Raw genomic sequence first — 27,651 nt, forward strand, 5'->3', positions numbered from 1 at the left:
GTACACAAATGTGATAGATCAGCACGTGACGCATATATTTAAATTATGAGTCCAACAAGTGTGTAAAGTACAGCAAATTTTCTTTATCTACGAATGTGTCATTCCTCCCCAAGTGACTGAAGCCACTCACAGTCACTTGCCGATAGCATTTAGTATTCACCCAGACTCTCAGAAGAGTGGAAAACTAGTTCGAACATGAAAACTCTAACGTGTTGTTTGCTGTTCTCTTTAGCTTTTTGCTTATCATCTGTTGCAGCAAACGTCCAGTTTTGTGGTGAGTGCTCTTCAAATTAAAATCGTACAGCGTAAGGTGTATGGCTTTTTCCATGTAGAAGCTCAGAAGTTCGCTATGAAGATTCTCATCCCTACTGAATTTGAAGCACCAGTAATACTGAGTTTAAACTAATATTCTTTCTCGAATATCTTATTATTCAATGCTTGGTGCTTCAATGCATCATTGGTGACATGCCGTTCAGCCAAGGTATATTGTTTGATTCGCTTTCACGTTTTTGCAGGTGTTGACACACACCAGCAGTGTGTGACTAAATTGTTTGCTATACATTTGTCATATACAGACTAAATATACCTGTTTGAAAATCTTAAGGATGTTACATGTACAATTTTAAACTTGTTCTTCTCTTTCGCAGTAGATGCTTTGTTTGTTTTCTGATGTTTGTTATAATCGTAAGTTATGAAAAGAAATGTACTGTACAAGTTTACTGATCTTAAAAATCGAATTAGTTAACTTTTAATGTATTTCATCCATTTTTAAATATGGGACGTTGCAGGTAACCATGATGCTGTGGTCAATCGTCCCGAAAAGTTTACTTCAAATGAACCCATAGTGAGAGTGCATTTTATGGTGTAACAAATATGTGTAGCTCTGTGGGTGTATCTTGAAGCTGACTAAGATGATAAAATTACATTTACTTTAGGTCACTGTTTTCTTTTTCTACTAAGAATTTTTTCGTGTAATGAAACTTAAGACCAGTGGAAATAATGAGGAATGAGCTGGTATTTACTTTACCACATCCTTTTGTGTAGGACATAAACATGTTGAGCACAAATACAGAACACTGTGACAGCCTTGCTTTTTAGTGATGGTAATGTATAGTTGTCAGAGATTTTAAGGAAGCTGATTTCATTAACTTAATTTGCCTACATTCCATTATCCTCGTTTTGCTTTTGTTGGTGTTCATCTTATATCCTCTTTTGAAGACACTATCCATTCCGTTCAACTGCTCTTCCAAGTCCTTTGCTGTCTCTGACAGAATTACAATGTCATCGACGAACCTCAAAGTTTTTATTTCTTTTCCATGGATTTTAATACCTACTCTGAATTTTTCTTTCGTTTACTTCACTGCTTGCTCAATATACAGATTGAATAACATTGGGGAGAGGCTACAACCCTGTCTCATTCCCTTCCCAATCACTGCTTCCATTTCGTGCCCCTCGACTCTTATAACTGCCATTTGCTTTCTGTACAAATTGTAAATAGCCTTTAGCTCCCTGTATTTTACCCCTGCCACCTTCAGAATTTGAAAGAGAGTATTCCAGTCAACATTGTCAAAAGCTTTCTCTAAGCCTACAAATGCTAGAAATGTTGCTTGTATCTTAACATCTTAAAATAAGTTACATGCGTGTGTTTTTTGCTACATTTTATGTAGTAGGATTGCCATGTTTGTTGCTGTTACAGATTCGGACGTAGGAAGCTGTGTCAATGTGACAGTGTCTGGGTGTGCAGCTTCTGCCGCTGAATGTGACCTGAAACGTGGAACCAATGTTGGCATCACAATATCATTTTCTGTTTGTAAGTAGGGGCCTTGAATTCTGTGATGTCAAATTGTGGAGGGTTTTTTTTTTTTTTTTTTTTTTTTTTTTTTTTTTTTTTTTTTTTTTTTTTTTTTTTTTTTTTTATCCAGAATGTATATGAAAGGTCCAAAGGCTTAAAGGTTTCGATTTTTACAACTTCTGTGCACTTTGTTGTGTACTGAAATTAGCCACAGTATCTTACTTTGATATAGAGTGATGCCTTCCTGTTGAACCAATAGGAACGGAGCACTTACAATCTTCAAAACATTGTGAACAGGAAGTGAGCACTGATGGTGTTCTTGCTGTCCTTCAGCTGGAAACCTATATCCAGCAGCTGGTCCATGTCATAGCATCATGTTCACTACAGTTTCGTTTAACTCATAACTAGTGTCTATAATCTCTGCAATCCACCAGTCACAGTCATACACACACGTCACAAACATCCTCCTCCTGAGGCTGTGAATCTGAATATTATCCTGCTGTTTCTGAGGTGTTGACCGAATGAATGAAATTTCTTCATTGTTTCTCGTTAAGGATACAGGGTAATTTTGCGGCTCAATATTATGTAAAAATAAACACCTATTTCTTTCAGGCACTGTTTACAATGTATATGTTTTACAGATTTTTTTGTTGATATCAGGTAATGCAGCACACTTTCTAAACATCTTACATTTTAATTTTTATAATTTTTTTTCCTAATAAAAATGTTATTTTTTTCTATAATTTAGTTGATTCTGCAATGTAGCTTAGGTCTACTACATAAGTATGGACTGTTGAAAGTCACAGAATAAAATTAGAGCAATGCTTTATAAACTTTAGGAAATATTTGTACCTGAATTCTTAAAAGTACAACTTGGGGGAAATTGTGAATTAAGTTATGAGTCCAATTAAACTGTGCCTCGGAACATTCCTGAAGCGCAGTCTTCATCCTGCAGCATTTCTTCATATTCAAGCTGCCTCTTGGCATTCCTTTTAGCACATCTTGCTTCTTTGGTAACTTGAAGAGCGAATCTTTCATTTTCATGCACCCATTGTCTGTCACACGCAAGCAACTGATCTTCCAAATTACAGCCACATTTTATGCCTAAATTTCTCAGGACTTCCAACCTTCCTATCACTCCATCACTGAATCATATCACTGTGTCTAGTACACCAACTTTTAATGTATGTAGTCCTACAAAAACATTCTTGGGTAATCCTTCCTATATACAATGGTGAAAGTTTCATTTGTACTCTTGAGTGCCCCCATGAAGACGTTTACTAAGCAAAACAGGATGACTCAGGTCTCTAAAAATTGGTTTTATCTCATTCATAACAGACTCAGAAAGAGAATGATTATGATGGTACATTTGACCACTTTCTTTTGCTTTTTGGTAACCGCACCAAGAATCTGCTCCTTTAGGGCAAAGTTGTGAACGTGGTGGTCATCTGTGGACAACTTATGAAAGTATGTGGCCCATACAGATTTTCCCATCGCTGTAACATCATTCAGAGGTGCAGTCCATCTAATAGCCAGTCCATAATAAATCTGAAGAAGATGTATTTCAGTTTCTGTCAGTCTGCCTCGGCCAGACAGAGATTTTCCATCGGATAGCAACTTTCCTTTCATTTCTGTTCGTAGCGTCCTCAATCTAGCATCCATTCTCTTTTGCACATGTCCACAACACTCCAGTTTTGTTACCATGGTATCACCATAAACACTGAACTCATTAATTTTGTTGAAAGCTTTCGAGTCTCCATCGCCTAGGTACTTCGTATATCTAACGTTATAAACAGGCACCAACCTCTGAAATATTTCTAGAGCTCCATCACACTCCATACCTCCACTGTAGACATCATAATTCTTAGAACACTGATGTTCAATACATCCTTCAGTGTTACCATGGCAGATGTGGCAGTACTTAGACAGGCACTCAACATCAACAACTTTTCCATTCTCCAGAGAAGTAGCACTTGAACACCATTCAAGGAACGATATCCTCGACATTGCCATGTCCCATCAACTGCGACAGCAATGTCTCTGGTTCCACTAATATTTACAGTTTCTACTACTGCATGTTTCATAGACGCTTTAGACATAACTGTCAAGGCACCTAAAAGTATTTTTATGTACTTCCTGAACCTACTGGGAGGAAGAGAAAGGTCCATCAAACCACAAAACATTTGAGCAGCCTTTTTTCCTTTTTCTGTTGCACGCATTTCATATACTAACTCCAAATTCACATCATATGAATTATGCACAATGTTCGAAGTCATTTTTGAGGTAAATTTATTGCAGGATCTACACAGAACAACTAATTTTGGCGCTAGACCCTTCCTGCTACTTTGTTGTTCAGTTATTTCCAGGCAGCGTACACCATCACATTGTTTACATTTTGCCACTTCCTTTATCAAAGAAGATAAGATGCCCCCATCATCAACAAGAAATCCACTACAAACACCGTCATTGTTAACACAAAAATTTGAATCGCCAAGAGGTGTGCCATGCAGGAGTTTCTTCCCTGAAGAACTGATACATAGGTTTCTTTAAACAGTGTGGCATGCTTTGTTCGTGAACTGAGTACCATGGAATTTCCTTTTATTGAATTTCTTGATGCGTGTCATAGTTCGTATTTATTGCACACTAAAAGATATGTAGTTCTACAAATATGTGTAGCACTTGGGCAACAAACATTCAGTAACATGTGAACAAACTGCTTCAGTGAAAGAAAAGTAAATACTAGCAGAGATAGTCATTTACAGACACTAGAAACCTGCACTGTTACTAACATATTCAATGTATCGCAAGTGTAATCACTGGAAACACAGTTCTTTTCGAAATAATACTCGTTTCTGTAACAGAAATAAAGGGGCATGGTAGCATACATGACCATAAAGGTAATTTTTCATTTGAAACGATATAATTTATATATCAATGTAATCAGGAAGACTATAGAATTTAAAAAGGTCATAAAAAATATCGAATTTTCCGCCATTTATAAGTACCCTGTATCCTTAAAGTGCGTGCTATATTAGTTCGCCCATCACTTTGAGTCCAAAAATGTGTCTTCTGAATTCCTTTCATGGGTAGTTTGTTTGGACCATTCTGCTCATGAAATTCTTCAATTTCCTCTTTGGACCAAAGAATGAGGTGCTGTGAATGTACAAGATTTCGTGACTCTCATAAAATCCTCGGTATTCTAAATCACAGCTGTATTTGGCCTGGAAAGATTGTTTTGTAGCATGGTGCTTCAGCAGGCCTCCTACATCACAATGCCAATTCCCGTGACCGGTAGCACTGTATACCCAGTCAGTTGGCACAAGCGACTTACTCAATTCAAACAGTTAGTAACAATTTTTAAAATGATTAGGAGCACCATCAGAAGTAACGAACTTCTCTGCCCCTGTTTTCAGTTGAAGAATTTTGCGCATTGGTAGCAAAGGATGTGCTGAGTCATGTCCTGTGTCATCACTTAGGACTGCAACACTTCTGGTCTTGTTTTGAAAATATGTCGCTCGTGTAAAAATTGAAACATGGTCATTGCTCTACCCTTGTACTTCTTGTGGGAGAATTACAGACCAGTTCTCAGTGAAATCACAGTGAAGCACTAAACATAGTTCTTCAGCCTGTACACACTCTTTCACTTCTGTAATGCGTCGTTGTTGTTGTTGTTGCACTTTCTTTAGATGCTGGTGTGTTACTGCTTTCGATGACCATTTGCCAAGTTCACCAATGAAATTGTCAAAGGCAACAGTTTTCATAATTAGTTTATTTTTCTCCCACGTCGCATATGTAATTTCTGCAGAGTTATCTGCTATGTATTCCAGGCCAAGTGTCCATAAAGACAGTCCTCTCTTTCCAGGTCAATCACCACATTCTTCAAACAAACAAACAAGTCTCTTGCTTTACGTCACAGACTACTAGTGACTTCACACTCAAAACCAAGGTGTCATATGTCGCATGCTCCAGCAAGTTCTTCAAAGTTACCACACAAAGTTCAAAATTCATGCAGTACACACATAGACATATCTAGGTGAGTGTGGAACTACCCACTTAGTCCGTAGTGCGTAAAATTTTGATCTTCCAGTATGGGAAGTTGTATAGTTGCTCTTATAAATTGCAAAAGTTTCTTTAATACTGCGAGTCGTGTACCTCTTCACTTTCACAACTTTTTGACCTTCAACTGTTGCAATTACAGTGTCATTTTTGTTGGCACTCTGGCGAGAACAGTACCATTTATCTTCCAGATAAAATGACTGCACTATTTGAACTTGAGCTGCTTCTACAGGATGACCATAATAGGGATCTGGTCTTTCAAAGACTTCTTTTACAGACCTCACATTTCTTGATTTGTCTACCATGTACTTTGATACTGATGGAACGTGGTTCAAAATTGTTTTCTTTGAAAATGTCTCTGGAATAATAGTTAAAACTTGCACTGTAGGGTGCACAATATTCAACAGCTGAAATGATATTTGTGAAAAATTCCTGGCAAGATGTGCAAAAGTGCTTTGGTTCATTTACTTCTGAAGATGGACTTTCTACTTTGAAGAGTGTGGCTGGTTTTGCTGCAGTGTATTCATCCATAGCTTTAGTAACTTTTCTGCACTTTTCGATGCATAGAGCTTATGACTTCACTTCACTGACCACGGTTTCTTAACAGGACTAACACCTACCTCTTTAGTTGATTCAGGATATTTCATTCTTCCTCTGTTGATGCAAAATTTGCATCATCTGCACCATGTGAGGCTTCTCCTTGTTCAGATACTATCATTGTCGTTATTCTGTCAAAACATTTAGAACACACAAAGTCGTCACTGGAAACATCTTCCCTTCGAAACAGTCTTCAAATGAGAACATTTATTCCCAAACTGAACAAAGTCTTTTTTGTTTGTCTTATATATCACACTTCATGAAAACACAGAACTCACTGGATGGTCTCAGATTTCTTAGAAGCCTCTTCAGTAAACAAACTAGCACTGAACAGCTACAATACAGAAACCTGCAGTGAACAACCACAAGAAAGAAACTGATAAGAAATTACAACAACCTGTAAGAAATAACTGCAGCAATGAAAGTGAAAAGAAGTAACTAAGAAATAAACATTGTAACAAAGAAATTAGTTAGGAACAACTTCAATGGAGACATACATTACCCTTGACAGTAAAAAAAAAATTAAATTAAAAACCTGTCCAGCTTAAAAGTGTAAGGTTTCCTTTACAGAGAATGTAGTACTATATGGTACTAATCAACAGAAAAATTGTTCCATAAAAACACGGGAGAACTGCCTGCAGTTCTCCCGTGTTTTTATGGAACAATCAGTACGCTGGGAAAGCTTTAGACATCACAACAGAAAAATGTTTTCTGGATTGACATTTTTGGAAAAAAAAGTTTTTTCTGTAAATTACAAAAAAAAAAAGAAATAAATAAATGAAAAAAAAGCAAAAGGTGATAGTAAAAGAACTTTGGCAAATATGTCAAATGTAATCGCAAAGCAATTTATTATCTTTCAAATAAAAAAAAATAAAAAAAAAAAAACTCTAACAAAATATCTAGAACTGTTTCTGAAATTTGCATCTTTGAAATTGTGTCCACAGTGTCATCTTCAGGGGCCTGTATCTCTGGGCAGGAATTTTTTGGGAGAAAACAAAGAAATACATGTTTCTTACTTACTCCTGAATTTTAACATATGCTAAATTCAATAACATCAGCGACTATGAAGGTAACCCCCCTGCCCGAAGTGATATAGATTATGCCATTAATGTTATTCATGCTAAGTGTTACTTCCAGGCGTGGTGGGGTATATAAACTCATAAACAGAATCTGATGTTGATTGATCCCTGCGAAGCCCATAGACATTATTCATATTCATATGCAACAGCATTATCAGCATCTGATGCAATATAAAGGGGGGTCTCATTGCGAGTGTCCATTTGACCAGCTGGTAGTCATGCAATATAGAGATTTTTTGTGGCATTTGGAGGTGACAGTGGACCGACGGTGGACTGTGTGGGGAATGTGAAGACATACATACTTCTCATCAAGCTTCCAGTTGACCACTTCTGACCACTACAATGGTGGATTGCCTTATTATTGTGCACCACACACATTGTAACCCCTTCACATCCATTCCTGTCATCTGGGAACAAGTAATGGAAACCCTTCAACATTCATTGTCATCCCACACAGTTGGTCAACAGCAGATGAGGTAATTACCGTCCCACATGGAGACTGCCATTAACATCACAAGACAAATTGCTACGTTTGGAGCTGTGCTGTGATCGGATTGCCAATGTTGTGTTCAGCAACGAATCACAGCTCTACCTGGGATGACTGTCATTAGCGAGTATGGTGGCGACATGGGGAGAGGTACCATTCTTCCAGTGTTTTCGAGAGGCGCTGTGGTGTTATTCCTGCTGACATGGTGTGGGGAGCCTTCAGATACAACTTCAGATCACAGCTGGTAGTGATTGAGGGAAGACTGATGGCACAACTGTGTGTCACGGGCATCCTGTATCCTCATTTGTAAACTCTCGTGCCACAGCACCGTGGTCCCCCTAGGGGGCTCGCCGCTCTGGCATGTTCGTGCTTTGGCTACCATGAAGCCCCAGGCTTTGCAGCACCTTTCCCCTTCCGTGCTGCATGTCTATCCTCTTGCTATTCTTTTTCCTCCTCCTAGGAACATGCCTGGGATGTTTTTGGGAATTTTGTGTATTTCTGTATTTTCGGTAGTCGACATCAGAACAGTCTCTCCACTGTTTTTCATTCCTTTTTTTCTTTCTTCATTCCCCTTCTATCCTTCATCCACTTCGTTTGAGGTTCCCCTTTTTCTTCTTCCTCCCTGTGCACTCCTGAAGGCCAGCCCACCCATTTGATCCATAACAGGTGACTGGCTAACCCGTAATTCCCAGCCCTGAGTCGACAGGTAGGGTTCGAATGTATCCCCTGGTACGGGCCACGCCCAAGGAGGGGTGATTGCCTTAGCTCTACCTTCCCAAATTGCCAATTTGACACTGTGAGATGTTCGGGAGGTATGACCCTGAGGCTTGAACAGTCACCTAAGGTGGGTGCGCACCCCACTGAGGGGGTACCCCCAGTTGGAAGGAGCACGCCATTGGAGATGCGGGCAATCGTGGGAGATTTCCTCACAAGGAGCCAATTATCACCTTTACAGCCAACATCTACTAAATAATGGAATGAAGCTCATGGTTCAAAGACCCTCCCAGCTGCAACATGGTTCTTCGTGGTTTTCCGTACGGAAGACAGTCAGTTCTTTGCTACGGTAAATCCGTATATTATTCAGAAAGGTGTTGATACAAATGATGGCCCTGTCATGTCCTGTTCATGTCGAGGCCCATCAAACACTGAATTCTTTGTGTGGTGTTATTTACACTAGGCAGCTCGATGGTTTGACCAAGGCGAAAGTCCAAATGTACCTCCCTGATTAGGGTGTCACTGCCATCCATCGGGTGATGAAACTCTTTTTCTCACTTTTGAGAGAGTGATGCTTCCATCAAAGAAGGCTATAAAGCTATCACAGTCCGTTTCTACATTCTGACTCCCATGTGCTGCCAGTGTTATCGTTAAAACTACACTCGAATATCCTGTTGACACCCGACGAAACATGTAACCTGTGGTGAAGATGAGGATGCTCATGAGGGCAATCATCTGCCTCCTTCTCCCCGCAGTATCAATTGCAAAGGCGACCGTGCAGCCTCCGCCCGATATTGTCCGTGTATCTCGATGGGCAGACCGTCAGAGAGATCCGGGTGAAGGAAAAGTGCCATACACGATCGCTCGCAAGTTGAAAACGCCGTGTTCTGCAATCCGGCACTTGCATTACTGTTCTTGCTACATCTCACTCCATGAAGGAAAGGCCACACAGACATGCAACTTCAAATTCAGCGCCATGGTTGTCAAATTGCCCAACAAACATCTGAGTCTTCCTCTGCCAACCGGTAAGTCTCCAGGAAATCAATCAATTCCTGCCCTGGACTCTGCCGACTGACAGAGGGAGAATTCTGATGCCTCACGTCCACTTGGCCTCTGCCTCCAGGAAACAAAATTGTATCCTCACAACCGCTTTGAGCTCTTGCATTTCTTTCTGGCCCTCTTTAACCTTTTTACTCAGGGATGGCACTCCATCTCGTGGGGGGGGGGGGGGGGGGGTCGTGCTGCTCTTCTGAGATGATGATCATAGTCAAACCCATCTCCCTGACTACATGGCTTAAAGCTGTTGCAGTCCGCATTTTCCTTCCTCACTTCACCTTTTCCCTTTGTACCGTTTACACCCCTCTGTCGTTCGGTGTCACCAGGGCAGACTTCCTCCAGCTTATTGGGCAACTCCCTCGCCCATTTCTGCTGCTCGGTGGCTTTAGTGCACACCATCCCCTTTGGGGCTCTCGTCTTGGCTGACCTTCTCAGTGCATTTAACTTAATCTGCCTTAACATGGAAGCACCCACATTCCTTTCAGACACCACACTCACATATTTCCATTTGGACCTCTCCTTCTGCACTACCCAGCTAGCTCATCGTCTAGATTTGCCCATTCTCTCCGACACATATTCTAGCGATAATTTCCCATGTGCTATCCATTTGCTGAGTCCTACCCCACCTTCATGCACACCCAGATTGCAGCCTTCTAAGGCCAATTGGAATCTTCATTCATCTCTGGCGACCTTTGACGAACAGCATCCACTCACGGTGATCAGGTAGAATATCTTTCAAACATTATCCTTACGGCCGCAGAACGTTCCATTCCTCACACTTCCTCTTTACTGCTCTGTATTTTGACCCATGGTGGACTGAGGCATGCCGTGGTACAGTTCCTGTGCAGAGATGTTCTCTCTGCGATTTTAACCAACATTCTAGGATGGCAAGCTCCATTCGTTATAAGCATTTTCATGCACAGTGCCGTCACGTTCTATGAGATAGGAAAAAAGCTAGCTGGATTTCATTTAGTAGTCCTTTCAACAATTGCACTCCCTTTTCTGACGGCTCTCTGGGACCAAGGCCCATCCGCCCGATTTCTGGCGTGGCTGTAGCACATAATGTCATAATGGATCCTATTGCTATTTCCAATTGGGCCACTATTTTGCGGAGATTTCGAGCTCCTCCCAGTATTATTAGGGTTTCCTCAATCGGAAACGAGTGGAGGAGGCTGGGGCGATACCCTTCTCTTCTCAGAATTTACAGTGCTACAGTGGCGTCTTTACTATGTGGGACCTATAACGTGCTCTCACTTCATCCCCATACTCCGCCTCAAGGCTCGACGATGTTAACATTCAGATGTTGCAGAACCTTTCTCTTGAGGGCAAACACTTTCTCCTTCATACATACAATTGCATCTGGGCAGAGGGCACGTTTATCACATGCTGATGTGAAGCCACTGCCACACCCGTACCTAAGCCCAATAAGGACAAACACATTCCTTTTAGTTATCACCCCATTTCTCTCACCAGCTGTGTTTGCAAGGTGATGGAACGTATAATTCATGCCCGGCTGGTATGGTGGCTCGAGTCTCTCAATGTACTAACCACTGCACAGTGTGGATTTCGCAGTTGACCAACTTGTGACTTTGTCAACCCATGCATGAATGATTATCTGCAGAAATAACAGACTCTGGCTGTGTATTTTGATTTGGAGAAAGCCTACACCACCTGCTGGAGGACTGCTATCCTCCGTACTCTCTACATGTGGGGCTTCCATGAGTACATACCCCGATTTCTTCAGGAATTTTTAAAAGACCAAGTTTTCAAAAGTATGTGTGGGTTCTGCCTTGTTGGATACCTTTATCCAGGAAAACAGTGTGCCTCAGGGCTTCCTCCTGAGCATCATTCTCTTTGCTGTCGCCATCAACCGTATTATGGCCTGTCTCCTGCTGGACATCTCTGGCTCCCTTTTTGTTGACGGTTTTGCCATCTATTGCTGTTCTCCACGCACTTGTCTCCTGGAGTGGCATTTTCAGCATTCTCGATCATCTTTACTAGGAGAGTATCAACAGTAGTTTACTCTTTTCCACTAACATAATGGGTTGTATGAATTTGTGGTAGCACAGTTGTTTCCTTCCAAAACTTTCAAGTCCAGGTATGTTAGGAACTCCTGTACCTCCACGTACAATGGCTACAGTGAGCCAACCATTACCATGATCAATACTAAAATTAAGTCTACAACCGCAGAAAACACAAGGTCCATCGACCAGTGCAGTAGCAGCAACACTCTTAACTGGTATGCGGTTCTTCTTGTTTCCAGATGTTGTGGCGAACTCGATGTTCTCGATGGTTTTATAAACTGTGTGTTTAGAACGGCGGCGACATTCTCCTGTAAGGCATCGTGGCGGCGTTCAATGCAGTTGCCTGCGCAGCAGCAGCAGCGCAAATGAGCCTCTGCGCGGCTCTCGCTCCCTTATATATTATATGCAGTAGCTTGGACTTAGAATATTTTCACAGTGCCAGCGGAACGTTATCCCGGATGTGTACACTGGGTGTTCTAGATGTGCGAGTTCGCTGGCGCGCCGCCACAATTGCGTAAGCCAGACGCGGCTGCAGGAGGTCAGCGAGTTCAAGCTATAAGTCTATTAATAGAACAAAACTGTTCTAAACACACAGTTTATAAAACCATCGAGAACATCGTGTTCGCTACAACAGCTGAAGACAAGAAGAACCGCATACCAGTTAAGAGTGTTGCTGCTACTGCACTTGTCGACGGACCTTGTGTTTTCTGTGGTTTGTAGGCTTAATTTTAGTATTGACATTAATGGTACTTACGACCAGAAAATTCCATTTTTTGAAACTACGAAATTCCTAGGGCTCATGCTCAATAGGAAACTTTCTTGATCCTCCCACATGTTGTACTTGTCTTACCTGGCCAACTGCTGTACGTAGTCCCTCACTGCCCTACCTGTCCTCTGCAATACTACCTGGGGAGCGGACTGGACCACTCTCCTCTGTTTCTACCAGTCCCTTGTCTGTTCGAAACTATGTTATGGGTGTTTTGTTTATGCATCTGCATGTCCATCCCTCTTAAGCCATCTCAATACCATCCACCATCGTGGCATCCGTTTGGCCACTGGTGCCTTTTACCCTAGCCAGGTTGAGAGTCTGTATGCAGAAGCTGTCGAACTACTTCTGCCATACTGCTGCGAGTTTCTCCTCAGCATGCTGTTCGTCTGCCCTGCCTGGGCACCCATCCTACGCCTCCTCCTTCAATGACTCGTTTGACTGCCAGTATCAGGTGTGTCCCTCTTCTGTTACCTCCTGGAGTTCGATTTTGACTTTTTCTGCGGCAGCTTAACTTCATGCGACATGCCGCTTTGCCAGTGGGTGTGAACCCTTCAGCACCTTGGCATCATGTGGTGGCCTGTGTTCGCCTTTGCCTTCATTCGTTTCCTAAGGGCAGTACTGCAGCCTCGCTCTGCCACCCTAAGTCTCTTGACCTTCACACAAAACTTCGCAATAGTGCTTTTGAGTACGCTGATGGTTCTCGGGCTGACAATAGTGTTGGGTGTACCTTGGTCATTGGCACTGACGTTTGTCCATATTGCCTTCCGGAACACTGTTCAGTATTTACAGCGGAGCTCTTTGCCCTCTATCAGGCCACTCAGTACATTGGGAGATACAGGCTTTTCAGTTGTCACCTGCTCAGACTCTCTGTGCCCTTCAGTGCTTCTGTATGCCGTACGCTGTCCATCCCGTAGCGCAACAGGTCCAGGAAAGCTGTCACTTACCCACTCTTGATGGAGCCACTGTGATGTTTGTGAGTTCCTGACCACGTCAGTCTGACAGGAAACGAGGCTGCTAATGCTGCTGCCAAGGGTGCAGTTCTCATACCTCAGCCTGCTAGTTCTTACATTCCCTCCGATGATATCTGTTGCTATCTGTCAGCAGGTGGTGTCACTTTGGCATCACCACTACTCCTCACTTCATGGGAAAAATCTCGGGGTTATTAAGCTTCTGCCAGCGGCTTGGATGACCTCCTCTTGGCGCTCTCACAGCGAGGAGATCATTTTAACTACTTTGTGTATTGGGCACTGTCTTTTTAGCTATTGCCATTTGTTAAGTGGTGATCCCCCACCACTTTGTGCTCATTGCCCTCAACATTTAATGGTTGGCCATTTCCTGCCCCCTTTTTAAAAAATCTTTAGGTTAGGACCTCCATTTCTTTATGGCGCATTTTATTTATCTTGCTCTAAGTCCCTGTTTTTAGTTGTCATCCCTTCTGTCGATTGGGCTTAACGTGTAGTCATTTTTAACTCCTTTTTTCGTCGTCATGTTCTATGTTTCTGAAATGGGCGCATGTGACCCTGCTTGTTTCTGCCTGTTAAAAAAATAAAACAATGCCATGGTGCTATTTTCCAGCAGGTCAGAGCTCATCCACACATGCCATGCTTGTGTATGAACTGTCTGTTTGATGGTAAGGTACGCTCAAGCCAGCGAGGTCCCAAGACCTGTCCTAGACATAACATGTGTGTTACCAGCTCGGACATCAACTCGTCCCTGTGCCAGCAGTTGCAGGCCAACTTGCCTCTGGAGAGGAGGCATCTGCTTTGGCAGCCTTACCTACTAAATTGGTGCATGCATCTAGGGTGGTAGTGCAATGCCATATTGATAAGTGAGCTCTTACTGCTGAGTTATTTAAAAATTTGAATCGATTTCCTAATCACTGAAGTAACATCACATGTCCTGTCAACCCATGAAGTTTCATTTCATTTTATCCTTCCCTTCCGGGTGCTTCATTCTTTCTTTCATTAGGCGTAGATAGGAGGCATCTGCTTTGGCAGCCTTACCAACTAAATTGGTGCATGCATCTAGGGTGGTAGTGCAGTGCCATATTGATAAGTGAGCTCTTACTGCTGAGTTATTTAAAAATTTGAATCGATTTCCTAATCACTGAAGTAACATCACATATCCCGTCAACCCATGAAGTTTCATTTCATTTTATCCTTCCATTCCGGGTGCTTCATTCTTTCTTTCATCAGGCGTAGATAAATTTTTTGCATTTGTAAAAGTTTCCTATTAGAGGATTGGCAGGCACAATGCTTTACACAGTGAAAGTGACAACACGGTAGGAGCCGACAATGCAAGTTCAGTTGCCATTTGTGTATTTCTGATGGGAGCAGTCCAGCCCGCACACTGGCAACTGCCATCTGCTTTAAGTAGGATGGTAAATAGCATTGTTGTTACTTTGCTTGGCTTGGTCACTTACAGCATTTTAATTATTCTGTTTCTTTTTTTATTAAGACAAAAATTTCTTGACTTGCACATGAAACACATTGTTTTTTCACTATTGTTCTGGTTCTGGTAAAACCAATATGTGGACTCTGAATATTTTTGACTCTGTATCAAAGCATAGTGCATCTGGATATTTCTTTTATTGTATGAGCTGTTGATACATTTATTTCTATTTGCATCTAATACTTCATTGAAAGTGCTCTTATCATATGTATCACTGAGGCAGTCATTTTTTCCATTTACAGATTTATATTGGGATGAATGTACTTTTTAATAAAAGTCGCTTCAGTGTATTAATTAATATGAAAATAATTAATAGTAACAACATCTGATGGTATCAGGGGTAGTAAATTGGACCATAAATGTGTCGGTGGCAGAAGTAGTGGGCACATCTTGCAGCTGGGTCTTCTGTGGGGATATGATCCCTGTGGCAAGAGATTGGATTGGGAGTGGTATAGGGATTGACCAGCATGTTGTGGAGGTTAGTTGTGTGACGGAACACTACTTCAGTAGGTATGGGAAGGATCATGGGTAGCATGATTTCAGGGCATGAGTATAGCTAATGGAAGCCCTGACAAAGGATCTGGTTCAATTGTTCCACTCTGGAGTGGTACTGTGTGACGAAAGGGGTACTCCTTTGTAGCTGGTTCTTGGGGGTGTTGTGTGTGTGTGTGTGTGTGTGTGTGTGTGTGTGTGTGTGTGTGTGTGTGTGTGTGTGTGTGTGTGTGTGTGTGTGTGTGTGTGTGTGTGGGGGGGGGGGGGGGGGGGGGGGGTGGTATGGCAAGGGAACAAGGGAAATCTGTTTGTGGATTAGGTCTGGGGGATTATGCCTGACTGTGAAGGCCTTTGTAAGACTTCTAGCTTATGAGGTTAGGGAATTCTTGTCACTGCAGATACGCTTTCCTCAGATGGCCAGGCTTTATGTGGGGGGGATTTTTAATGTGGAAGGGATGGCATCTGTCGAAATGCAGGTATTGCATATCTGTGACCATTTATGCTGCTCTTCTTTGTACATTTTCAACATCCCCTCTTCCTCTTATTGGTATGGGTCCCACTACTTCAGCAGTAGTCTAGGTTGGGTTACATGAGTAAGTAAACTTCTCTGTAGACTGATGGCATGTACCTAGTTTTCTACCAATAAGCCAAAGTCTGCCACCAGCTTTACCTACAGTTGAGCCTATGTGATTGTACCATTTCACATCTGCATAAAGACAAAGGTATTTGTATGAGTTGGCAGAATCCAGTCCTAATCTGTTGATATTGTAGTCAAAGGACACTACATTTTTAGTTTTGTGAACTGCAAAATTTTATGCTTCTGAATATTCAAAGTGAATTGCCCACCTTGGCTTCAATTCAAAATCTGACTGAATATTTGTGCAACTTTTTTCTGGCAGGACATTATTACAGATAACTCCATCTACAAAAATTCCACAAGCCTGCAAAGATCATTAACATACAACATGAACAGCAAGGATACCCACACACTTCCCTGTGCACATCTGAAATTACATCTACATCTCTCAGGACTCTCCATCCAAGATAACATGCATTCTCCCTACCAAGAGACCCTCAGTTTAGTCTCAAATTTCAACAACATAGCTGTAGGATAGATTGCTACTCATCATACAGATGATTCAAGACTCTACAGCAAATGGATATTGACAATAGTTCTGTGGGTCACGTCTGCTACCCTTCTTGTAGACAGGTGCGTCCACAGTATATTATAATTAATAGAGGAACAACTGGATTGCAAATTCAGCATAGAATTTGATATGGATTTCTGTGTGTCCTAGAGTTTTGTTCAATTTCAGTGTTTGCAGCTGTTTCTCAACACTACTGACACTATCATTTGTTTCACCCATAACTTCAGTGATGCAGGAATTACCAGTAAAGTGGGTCAGTACTCTTTGTGAAAGAACGTTTGAAAACAGGAATTAGTTCCTGTCTTACGATGAGTGTCTAGACACTGACTTTGTCCAGAATTTCTTTGGGTTTTGTGAGAAATCTTTAGATAGTATTCTGCTGTGGCAGTTGTTGGAGGCTTCAAAGCCAAACGTGTTTCATTCTGCACCACTCTATCTATAACCCTACGCTTTTTGCACATACTATTCAGTAGTCTGCATCTTTAGAACACATGTAATCAACCTTTTTTATGTACTACCCACTTTCGCTTCTCTGTTAGTAATAAAAATAGTGTTGTTAGTAATAAAAATAGTGTAATTGCCCATCGGTTCCACAGTAATGACAATTTTTAATGTAGAGAAGTAACTTTAGTGTTATAAAATTTATGTGGTGGAGCTACAGCAAGTTAAGTCGTATTATTATTATTATTATTATTATTATTATTATTATTATTATTATTATTATAATGACCTACTAACTACTTTATCAAAATTTTATGAAATACTAATGAAAATATTTTTATATCTGCTATTGCCCACTGTGAAAGATGTAAAACCCACTAATGTGCAGTGGGGACCAGGCTCACTACCACTGATTTAGAAATTTTTTACAATGGCTGTATACCTCCCATCATGAACTATTCTACTCAGTACATAGCTGTGAAGTGCATGGCCAACTATTCTTTTAACTTGAGCCATGGTTCTTCTACACCAGGAGCGGCCAGAAACTCCGCATGCAGATGGTGCCCTGGCATGCAGATCACTGTCTGTACTCTGTTTGCACACTTGTGCCACCATTCTGATATGTTGTCTGAGTGAGTGAACTGTAAATGTACCACTTAGACAGCAGAACAGCTTGCTACCATGTTTTGCTATATAAGAAAATTTGAAAAACTTAAGCTATGTCTCATGAAGAGAAGTGTTATACTGTTACTGACTGTTGGCACAAGAGCATACACCTGGAAGAAAAGAGGAAAAAAAAAAAAGTTTGCAACTGCATTGCACCAGTAATATTGTGCAAGCCACATTGTTCCTTATAAAATTCTTACAGTGTTTCAACTGAGATACAGAAAGAGGCAAAAACAAATAGTCTCTATAGCATGCTCTGAGGGATGGACTAATATTATCACAATTACATGTGAAAGAAAAAATTCTCTACTGATTGTGCCGTGGCTACAATTTTTAACAAAATGAATCAAAAACAAAACAAAATTCTCATCATTATTTAATTGCTTTTGCTTTGCTGAAGCCAGAATAAAATTGATATTGGTGCAAATGTCACACACACAAGTTGATTAAAAAAGGATATGCCTTTGGCTGCAGATGGACAAGTGCACATTCAACTAATATCACAAACTGGTTTGAAAACATCTGAAAAACAGATGCAAGGTTGACAGTGTTCTGAAAAAGATTTGGAAAACTGTTCCTGTATTTCTTCCAACACCAAAACAAATTGTACACACTTTTTTTAACACCAGAGAGATTAGGGAAATGGGTGGTCTTCTTTGTCCTGTCCTTCATGCTGCTGGCACTGCTGTCCCCCTATCTACAGGTCCCCCTCTTGGCCAAGAATATACCAGTTGATGTCCAGGACCACTGACGGACACTGCAGTGATTTAAACAACACCCTTCATAGACCTCTTCACTTAAACGTCTCCATGCTAAGGCTCCGTACCATATTTAGCAGAGTAGAAAGGAACATTGTATTTCCTCCCTGGTGACGTATGCCTCTTCATTGCAGGTTTGGTTCAAGCTCCGTAGCCTTCTGGGTTGCCAATGACAGTCAACTGTCCAGGGTCTTAACCTCCAAGGTGCTCTCTGCAGTGATCTATTGGTCCTTGCAGAACACCTCGTGACACACTTTGTGACAGCATCAGCATCCTCTTCCTGTCCTACTACCTTTCTCTGGCAGAAATGCAGAGTTAAAGCAGACCCCCCCCCCCCCCCTCTGTTTCAGCCCACACCTTCACTGAATGGGAATTCTTGCAGGCTCTTACCTCTTCATGAGACATAGACCCAGGCCTGGATTCCATCCACAACCAATGATGGAACACTTGGACGTTCCCCAGAGGCGACATCTCCTCAGGGTCTTCAGCTGCATTTGGCTCACGGATGCTTTTCCGCCACAATGGCAAGACAGTATAGTTATCCTCGTCCTTAAGCCTGGGAAGAACCAAATGTCTCTTGACAGCTACTGCTCGATTAACTTGACAAATGTACATAATAAACTGCTAGAGTGGATGGTTTAGATTATGTTGGATACACGAATCTCGGGACTTTTTGTCCCTGTATCAGAGTGGCTTCTGGGGAGGACGATCTCCAACTAACCATCTACTCAGATTGGAAACGGCCACCCAACAGCCTTTCACTAACTGCCAGCATCTTGTTGCAGTCTGTTTTGACCAACATAAGGCATACGACATTGTTGGCACCATCACATTTTAGTTACCCTCCATGACTGGGGCTTCTGTGGCCCCATTCAGATTTTTATATGAGAATTTTTATCTCACTGGCTCTTCAGGGTTCAAGTTGGCATTTCACTCAGTGCCCCTAGGATTCAGAGGAATGGTATCCCACAGGATTCTGTCCTGTCACACACTTCCTCATAGTCATCAGTGGGCTTCAAACCTCTGTTGGGTCTCTGGTTACCCCGGTGTTGTACACTGACGATTTTTGCATATGGTGCAGCTCCCTCTCGGTAGCATCTGCTGAGCACTGGCTCCGAGGTGCCTCTGCATGGGCCACCTCTCGTTGCTCCCAGTTTTCTCCCTCCAAAACACAGGATATGCATTTTTGTCATCGACCCACAGTACACCCAGATCCAGAACTTTATTTAGGCGACCAGCTCCTCGATGTTGTAGCACAGTCCCATTTCTTGGGCCTTATTTTGAATAAAAAGCTGACGTGACTGCCACACATTAGTTACCTAAAGACTGCATGCATGCGGAAGCTTAATGCTCTCCATCTCCTGGCCCACACATCATGGGTTGCAGATCGTGCCACTCTTCTCCATCTTTACCGTCCTCTGCTATTGTCCAGACCAGATTATGGTAGTCAGGTTTATGGCTCAGTGGCTCCTTCTACTTTGTAACTACTTGACCTTGTTCACCATTGTGGGGTGCTGCATATGGCTATTGGTGCCTTTCGCACTAGTCCCGTTGAAAATCCCTCACAGCCCTATGGCTTTCTGGCACCTTGTGTGTGCTTTCCTTGCAAAGTTCAAGGGTGCCACCATCATCTACACTGATGCTTCTAAGACAATCGATAAGGTGGGATACGCTCCTACTGGGTTAGAACACCATTTATTGCTGGGTTCATGTAATGTGTTCACAGCAGAGCTTCTAGCCATTCACAAGGCCCTCCATTTTGCTTCTCAGGCCTCCGTCCGCAGTGTTTCAATTTGTTCAGACTCAATGAGCAGCCTGCAGGCTATCGACTGATGCTCATCACCCTTTGATCTTCGCTATGCATGACCTTCTGTCTGACCTTGGCCATGCCACCTGTTCTGTTGTCCTTCTCTGGGTCCCAAGTCATGTGGGCATCTGAGGGAATGAACTGGCTGGCTGTTTGGCTAGAGAAGCAGATACGTAACCCCTCCATTTCCTTTCATGATTCTAGCTGCAGATGTGTGGATATACATCAACTGTCTCTTTGCCCGAAAGCGGAATGACATCTTGTGTGCCACTGCTCATGTTAATAAATTCTGCACTACCATGGAGTCTACTGCAGTTTGGTGCTCTTCCTTCCATTCCTCTCGGAAGGAGACCACTGCTTTATGCCATCTAAGCATTGGTCATATCGGGCTCATCCATTGTTTCCTCCTGCACAACGATCGACCCCAACAATGTGGTTGTGGAGCCAGACTGACGGTATCCCACACATTGGTGGAATGTCCCCTTCTTTCGGCCCTTTGTGCTAAGTATAGTCTTTCTGATTTATTAATTTTAATATTAGCAGATGATTCAAAGATGTTTTCTCCGTGAAAGTGGTTTTTAATTCCAGATGTAATGGTTTACTTTTCTCTTGGAGCAGGGGCAGGTTGGTTGTAGTTGGGACCTCTCTGCATGTCTAGGACCCCATGACAACCATGGAAAGACCACCCTTTTTCCCAGTTTTTAGGTTTGATCTCACGTTTTGTGCCTTTTAGTGTGTGTGTGTGTGTTTTAATTTCATTATTGTATAATTTGACTCCCCTGACTGGATCTGTCCACTTTTAGCGGACACTCTTTCTTCTGTGAGTAACTTCGAAATTGCAGGACTGATGCCCTCATCGTTTGGTCCCTTAAACCTTCTTAATCAGTCAGTCCGTAGACATCCATTCCACAATGTGATTTTCATTTTAAATGCATCCACCTTTCCCATTAAATCATATGGTAATTGCTTGTCACCATTCAGCGTCTTACTGATTGAGTTCAAGTGTGTAATCAAGTCAATTAAAAATGCAAGATCTGCATTTCATCTCAGATCTTCTAGCATTGGTTCCTGCTTTCCTTTTTCCTTCATAAGTCTTAACTCGAAAAATCATTCCATGTGTGTCACTCGACTTAGTAAATCACGTCTCCATACTGTTTCTGCAGTTCCATCAAAAACTGTTGAAACTGACTATGTAATAACCGATAAAACTTTGAACAACTTTCTGTTCAGACCACTAGTTTCATGACATCTTCTATACGTGCAAATTTAGCACAAAGTGCTTTTTGATGAATAAAACAATGAACTCCATACAACCCATCTGTTGATCGTCGTAGTCTTTTGTGCTACAATGCTACCGGCCCATTTTGTGTCCCTCGTATTGCTGCTCCATCATTAGTAACTGAGACCGACACATTCAAATTCAGATCAATGGCATGAATTGTCTCTTTAACAGCTTTCAGCAAGTCAATCCCTCTAATTGTGTCTTTCATTGGCACCAAATCTAGCAGTTCTTCCTTCACGTACAAACTACTGTTGACTCCGCAATCATAAATCACAAGTTGTGCCATGTCCAGTATGCTGATCAACATGTCCAAAGCAATCAAGAATGCAGCGAGCTTGCTGGCACTGTCAATCAACTGTTTGTAGTCATCTGCTGCCATAAAGCTGTGCAGTGAGTTATTGTATGTCACAAAATACTAATTTTGGAAAACTTTGCTACTTCCAGTAGCATTAAAAGTTCTGATGCCTCAACAATGCACCATTTAATGAACTCATGATCGCTGAAAAGTTTATTAACTCAAGCAATTTTGACTGCTGTTTCATAGCTTGCTTTTGTAGACTGGCTGGCTGGCTACAAGTAAGATAAAATTGACCGGACTGTAAACACATTGTATCTCTACAAAAAGATATGTGCAAATACAAACTGCACAAATACATTCATTTTCATGATTATCCACAGTGAGATTATATGAGATGATTATAAAATCTGTACTACTACTACTACTACTACTAGTAGTAGTAGTCTTGTTTGTGGTTCTTTTTCCATTCTACTATTTCATTGTTGCTAGTTTTAATGTTATGTTGTGTTTGCATAAGTTATGTGTGTGTTTTCCTGTCTTGTGTAACACTGTTTAGTTGAATAAAATTAAGAAAATAAAAAGTTAAGTTTGCCCTAGTATGTAAATAATTGAATTGCTTCTGTCAGCTTCTGCAGAAGTGATAGAGCTATTAACAGTGTCCTGTTTGTTCCTCGTTATGGACTAGTCTTAAAAATGAAGCTGTAAAAATAAAAGATATTAGAATTTCTGTATGTATGTGAATTCACAGCAATTTTTAAAAGTTAACTGTCAAGCTTCTGAACTATAGTTGTCATCAAAGTTCAGAGCATCATTACATGTACTTTAGTAAACTGTTTCTTGATATGTAACTGATTTTTTTCCACAGCTGAAGACACAAGTGATGTAAAGGCTATTGTGCATGGAATACTGGGTGGAATCCCTATTCCATTCCACATACCAAATCCTGATGCTTGCCAGAACTGTGGTTTAACATGTCCTCTACATAAGGGAGGTACTTACACGTATTTCGAGAAACTGCCTATTAAGCGGACGTACCCGCAGGTCAGTGACAGTATAGTATGTATGTTAGTGGTAATTTGTCTGTAAGTAGCGTCATATGTTACTTAAGGGAATACATTCAAGCACGTTAACACAAATGTTTTCGTGTTGAACGCTTACAATCCTTCCACGTTTTTACTAGTATGACCTTTTTATATGACTATCTTTATCTCTTAGTGCTAATTTAATTTGTAAATATAGCTGCAAAAATGTTTTGACAATATTTGTAACTCTCCCACAAAAAAAAAAAAAAAAAAAAAAAAACGAATCACACTAGTTTTGTATAACACCATCTCTAACCTTGATAATGGGCTTATATCGACAACAAAGAGTGTCCACAAGTTTCTTTAGGCGAGCCATATTCAGCTGAAACCGCTCGTTGATGATCAGATTCTGTAGAACTACTGAACTGCAGGAACGTTGAGTACTAGATTTCACCTGCTCTTCCAAATATCTCGGGCATTTTCTAAGGGACTAATATCAGGTGGTTTAGTGGGTCAGTCGAGGTGTAAAAGGGTGCTAGGGTGTTTGTCAGGAACGTGTGCATACAGCCCTGTGAACATGGCTGCCTTGTACAGAAAATGGGAATGTCCACTGCATGCCCAACATGAATTTATATAAGGAATGGCAACTTGTGGTCACAGAGGATGTTCAAATAAACATCCTGGTAGCTGTTCATAGTAACCTGAATGAGTGGTCCCAGCCGATAGTACGAAAAACACCCTCAAAGCTACACAGAACCATCTCTGCCCTGAAAAACTCTTACCACACATATTACAGATTGAAAACCTCACTGGGCCACCGTGCATGCGATGCATTGAATAATTTGAAAAGAGGGAAATTTGTAAATTGAGAGACACACTACTTGTGCCCTCCCCCCACCACCAGTAACAGTCTAGTTTCTGTATTGTGTGCCCACTGAAGACGTCCAGCTTTTCGGGTTGCTCTTAACAATGGATTTTCACAAGGTACCAGACTCCAGATGTCTATTGCATGCAGTTCCCTCCACAATATTGGCTCGGAAACTGGTTGAGATGGACTTGCATTCACTGTCAGCAGCCGTTCTTGTTGAATTTGAAACTAATTGTCATAGAGACTGTGTGAACTCGTTTCCAGCCCCTGTTAGTTAGGATCTTTTCTTGGCCACTGTTCTTACACGGGTGAGAATGGTGTACCATTCCTTGAACAGTCGGCAGGTATACACAAACTATTTGGGCAACTTCCTTCATGGTGTGGTGCGTGCGTTCATTCTGTCGCGTCTTCACGTTGACCTGTCTTACAGCACTCGTGCCATACAGCTTGCTGGTACATACATGCATACATACTGCTTCACTGCTATGATTTATGTCAGCAGTGCAGAGTCACATTATTACATTGTACCAGGTCTGCAATCTCTACAGTGCTTCAAATTGATCAATGTACTCTTTTAAGGAGATGGCTGATACTTTGCCCCATGTGCTTGTATTGTTTAGTGAAATTTACTGAATTGTCATTTTCAAAGGTTGTGTTAATTCCCACAAATTTTGGATATATTGACTGGATTTTAATTTCTTGTAACTCTTGGCATTTCAGAATGTGTTACTTCCAGGACTTGGCAATTAGTTCTGTGCTCCAGTTTTGCCAAACATTTGTACATTCCTAACTGAAATAATGACATGTATGAGTCAGCCAGATGACGATGTTCAAAAATGTTTAATGTTGTCTGCCATAATGGAATTAGGCTGGTCACAGGGCATTTATGACCAGCCACTCTGCCAGGCACTTCAGGGTGAACTGTAGAGTAGTCGTGTAGATGCAGAAACCTGAGTGCAGATACATCAACAAAAGGGGAGTGCAGAAGTTGCTATGTAACAATCCCCCTACGGCTAGTTACCTTGCTGTCAGGTCAATGTTGTGCAACTCTGGGAGTGGCTGGTGGTGGGGGACCATATGAAGTGGTCAGTAAAAGAAACTGTTCGGCTGTGTCAAACTTGTACCAGCAACACCATCATCATTCAGAATAGAGCATTGCCATTTAACAGAGGTTTATGTACTCCAGCAGTAGGACCCTTCACTTTGCTTATTTACCCTGTATACTACAATGTAATGGAGTGTTTTAAAAGTGAATTAAAATCAGTCTTGGCTCCAGTAAAATGTTTATAGGCAATGGTAACTGGTTTTGATCAAAATGTGTTCATGTTCAGGCATATTACACCATGATGGCAGGCGGTGGCAAGGAATGGAGCAGATATTGTGGATCCACGAACATCAACTTACTTTTGTTGATCCATGGTATCTGCTCCATTCACTGCCTGCCTTCATGGTGTAATGTGATTTGAATGTGGTCACATGTTTCATCAATACTACCAATATTCACCATGAGAAATGTTCTCAAAAATAATTAATAGACAGTATTTTATAATCTATAAGATGGGGAAAAAGCCTGCCCTCTATTTTAACTGATGAGACTAGTGTGGAAAAGCTTAAAAATATTTTGCTGATTTTTAACCTATGCTGTTTGTAGTGTGTTTGAGAGGGACTGGCACATCTTTATGACATCACCCACCCATGTTTGTCTACTGTACATTAAGTCCCTTGTACTGAGTATGATGAAGTTTTGGGCCTGACAGTTTACGTTATCTAAAATTGGAGGGAGGGATGGATGGATGGATGGATGGATTGATTGATTGATTGATTTTAAGAAATGTTTTATTCTAAGAGATATTTTATTCTTTGTTGTTTTTAAGCACACATGTAAGATTTGAGAAAGGGTATTACAAATCTTGATATAGTATGTCCATGTTAACACTATTTAACACTATCACCATTTACATAATTTTTGAAACCCAGAGTTTTTTTATTTTATTTGTACTTACTTTTTTTGGAGGGGGGGGGGGAGGGGGGGGCGGCAATACAGATAAATGTGTTGCGTTTTGCTGCCCCACTTCATCAACACCATGTTCTTATTACTGGTTTGTTCACTTCGTGAAATCATTTTTGCAGGTGTCTGTTGAGGTGAAATGGCAGCTTGAGGACAGTAATGGCAAAGTAATTTGCTGTGCCCTGATCCCCAGTAGGATTAAGTGAGGCTACGTGTGGTTACAGTGGCTAAAATTTGGCTGTGATGTTCGCCCAAGCTCACATGGAAGATAAATTCTTTAGGACACCTGTCATCATTATTCCAGTTACCCTCCTTCATCAAGCAGACGTATGTGTTGAGACGACGATGATGGTAACCTGTTTTTCCCCCTTAAAATCTTTCATAGGAACATGCTGTAGTTAATGCCACAATTGCCCAGTGACAGGAGGAGTGAACTGGAATTTTATCGGGCATACAATGATTTTATTCAGAATAATATATTTTTTGTATAATTCCTCTTAATATAGTTTGGAAATAAAATGTTTTAGCCTGAAAGTCTGTGATTTATCAAATTTCTTACTGTGTCAGTGATGATACTTCTTGTTGTCTGTACATGTATAAACAAACTTTATAATATTGATATTCCACATGTTAAAGTGTACATTTTAGAAAACTATTTTTCTTGTAAATGAGAATAAATGTAATGTTTCTCAAAATTGTATAACATTTGAAATGTAGAAAATTTCCTCTACACTAACCTTTGGCACAAGATGCAACTGACCAGAGCAAGCAACATAACTGCTCTGTGATATGGGCTACATTCTGTACTTGGATGCAACTATCTAGGTTTACCAGCTCTCATTGTAGTGGGCTCTAAATGCAGAAGTTGCCCCATAAGCACAATACAGCACACATGTTGTATAGGAGATTTAATGTGTGGAGGTTTATCATTTATTCTACACATTAGTGAAGCAGCCCTCAAGAGTGTTGTACAAATAAAAAAAAAAGTTTTTACTTAGCTGATAACAGTAGCCATACGCTTGTAAGGGTAAGTAGTGTGCCCTTTGCTTCCTCTGGCCCTTGAACCGAGTTATCCTTCAGCTTTTAGGGGGAGATACAATTTTATGTGGACTCAAAACCACTGTGTGTCTCGGCATTTTCATATTAACAAATCATTGGTGGAAGTGGAAAAAGTAGTTCAGGGACAGAAAAATCTTAGGATTGAGTGGTGACTGAACTGCAGTCCTCAAAATCAGTCGCTTGACATTTAGCCATCTGGCTCCTCATTGTTGATCTGCATGGTAACTAGTTCTGTTAGGAAACTCCACAGTGGAATGAAAGCTTTTGATCACTATTAGGACCCACAAACTACTATTAAACAGTTTTATCATTGCTAGAAAACTTTGTAAAAGTTTGAAGATGAACATTTCTGCTTATGATTGCTAACAAATGTCAAATAACCCGTGTTCAAAAGTTACATAAAGAATTTTTACCCACACCTCATCAAATGTTTTACAGTTACAAGCAAGTTCTTGAAATTGTGTGTTTCTGAAGAGTGAACACTCTTTTGGGCCAGTGTGAGATCCTTTAAAGTGTTCTTATTCTTAATATTGAATTTGTGAACTGAGCTTCTGTTGAATATCTTTCTTCTTTGGTATATCTGTCTTAATAGGAAGTATGCTTTCCTTTGTACTGTGCCGGTTCTGGTAATCTGTTCCAGCTCCCCCCCCCCCCCCCCCCCCCCCCTCTCTCTCTCTCTCTCTCTCTCTCTCTCTCTCTCTCTTTTCCTTGCAATCATTCCTTTGATGTGTCTTCATTGTGGATAATTTCTGTGCAGTATATATCCCAGCCGAGACA

The 27,651-nt window shown here is 41.2% G+C and overlaps 1 protein-coding gene across 2 annotated transcripts; it reads left to right on the forward strand.

Moving 5' to 3' along the window:
- Positions 1-26,510, forward strand: LOC124551059 (NPC intracellular cholesterol transporter 2 homolog a-like). Of its 2 annotated transcripts, none has more exons than XM_047125934.1 (4): positions 1-274; positions 1,697-1,810; positions 22,783-22,958; positions 25,938-26,510. In XM_047125934.1, exons 1-4 carry the CDS (start codon positions 196-198, stop codon positions 26,019-26,021), a joined length of 453 nt encoding a protein of 150 aa, XP_046981890.1. In that variant the 5' UTR covers positions 1-195; the 3' UTR covers positions 26,022-26,510. The 2 variants fall into 2 exon arrangements, with proteins under 2 accessions (XP_046981890.1, XP_046981891.1); XM_047125935.1 differs by lacking the exon at positions 1-274 and adding an exon at positions 310-481.
- Positions 26,511-27,651: the final 1,141 nt, after the last annotated feature.

Source organism: Schistocerca americana, chromosome 9 (assembly GCF_021461395.2).
Source record: "Schistocerca americana isolate TAMUIC-IGC-003095 chromosome 9, iqSchAmer2.1, whole genome shotgun sequence".
NCBI classification, from domain to species: Eukaryota; Metazoa; Arthropoda; class Insecta; order Orthoptera; family Acrididae; genus Schistocerca; species Schistocerca americana.

Excerpts from the sequence above, each read along its gene's own strand:
- LOC124551059 (XM_047125934.1), top strand. The coding sequence starts at position 196 with ATGAAAACTCTAACGTGTTGTTTGCTGTTCTCTTTAGCTTTTTGCTTA. Across the intron at positions 275-1,696 it reads AGCAAACGTCCAGTTTTGTG|ATTCGGACGTAGGAAGCTGT; the intron begins GTGAGTGCTCTT and ends TTGCTGTTACAG. Across the intron at positions 1,811-22,782 it reads CACAATATCATTTTCTGTTT|CTGAAGACACAAGTGATGTA; the intron begins GTAAGTAGGGGC and ends TTTTTTCCACAG.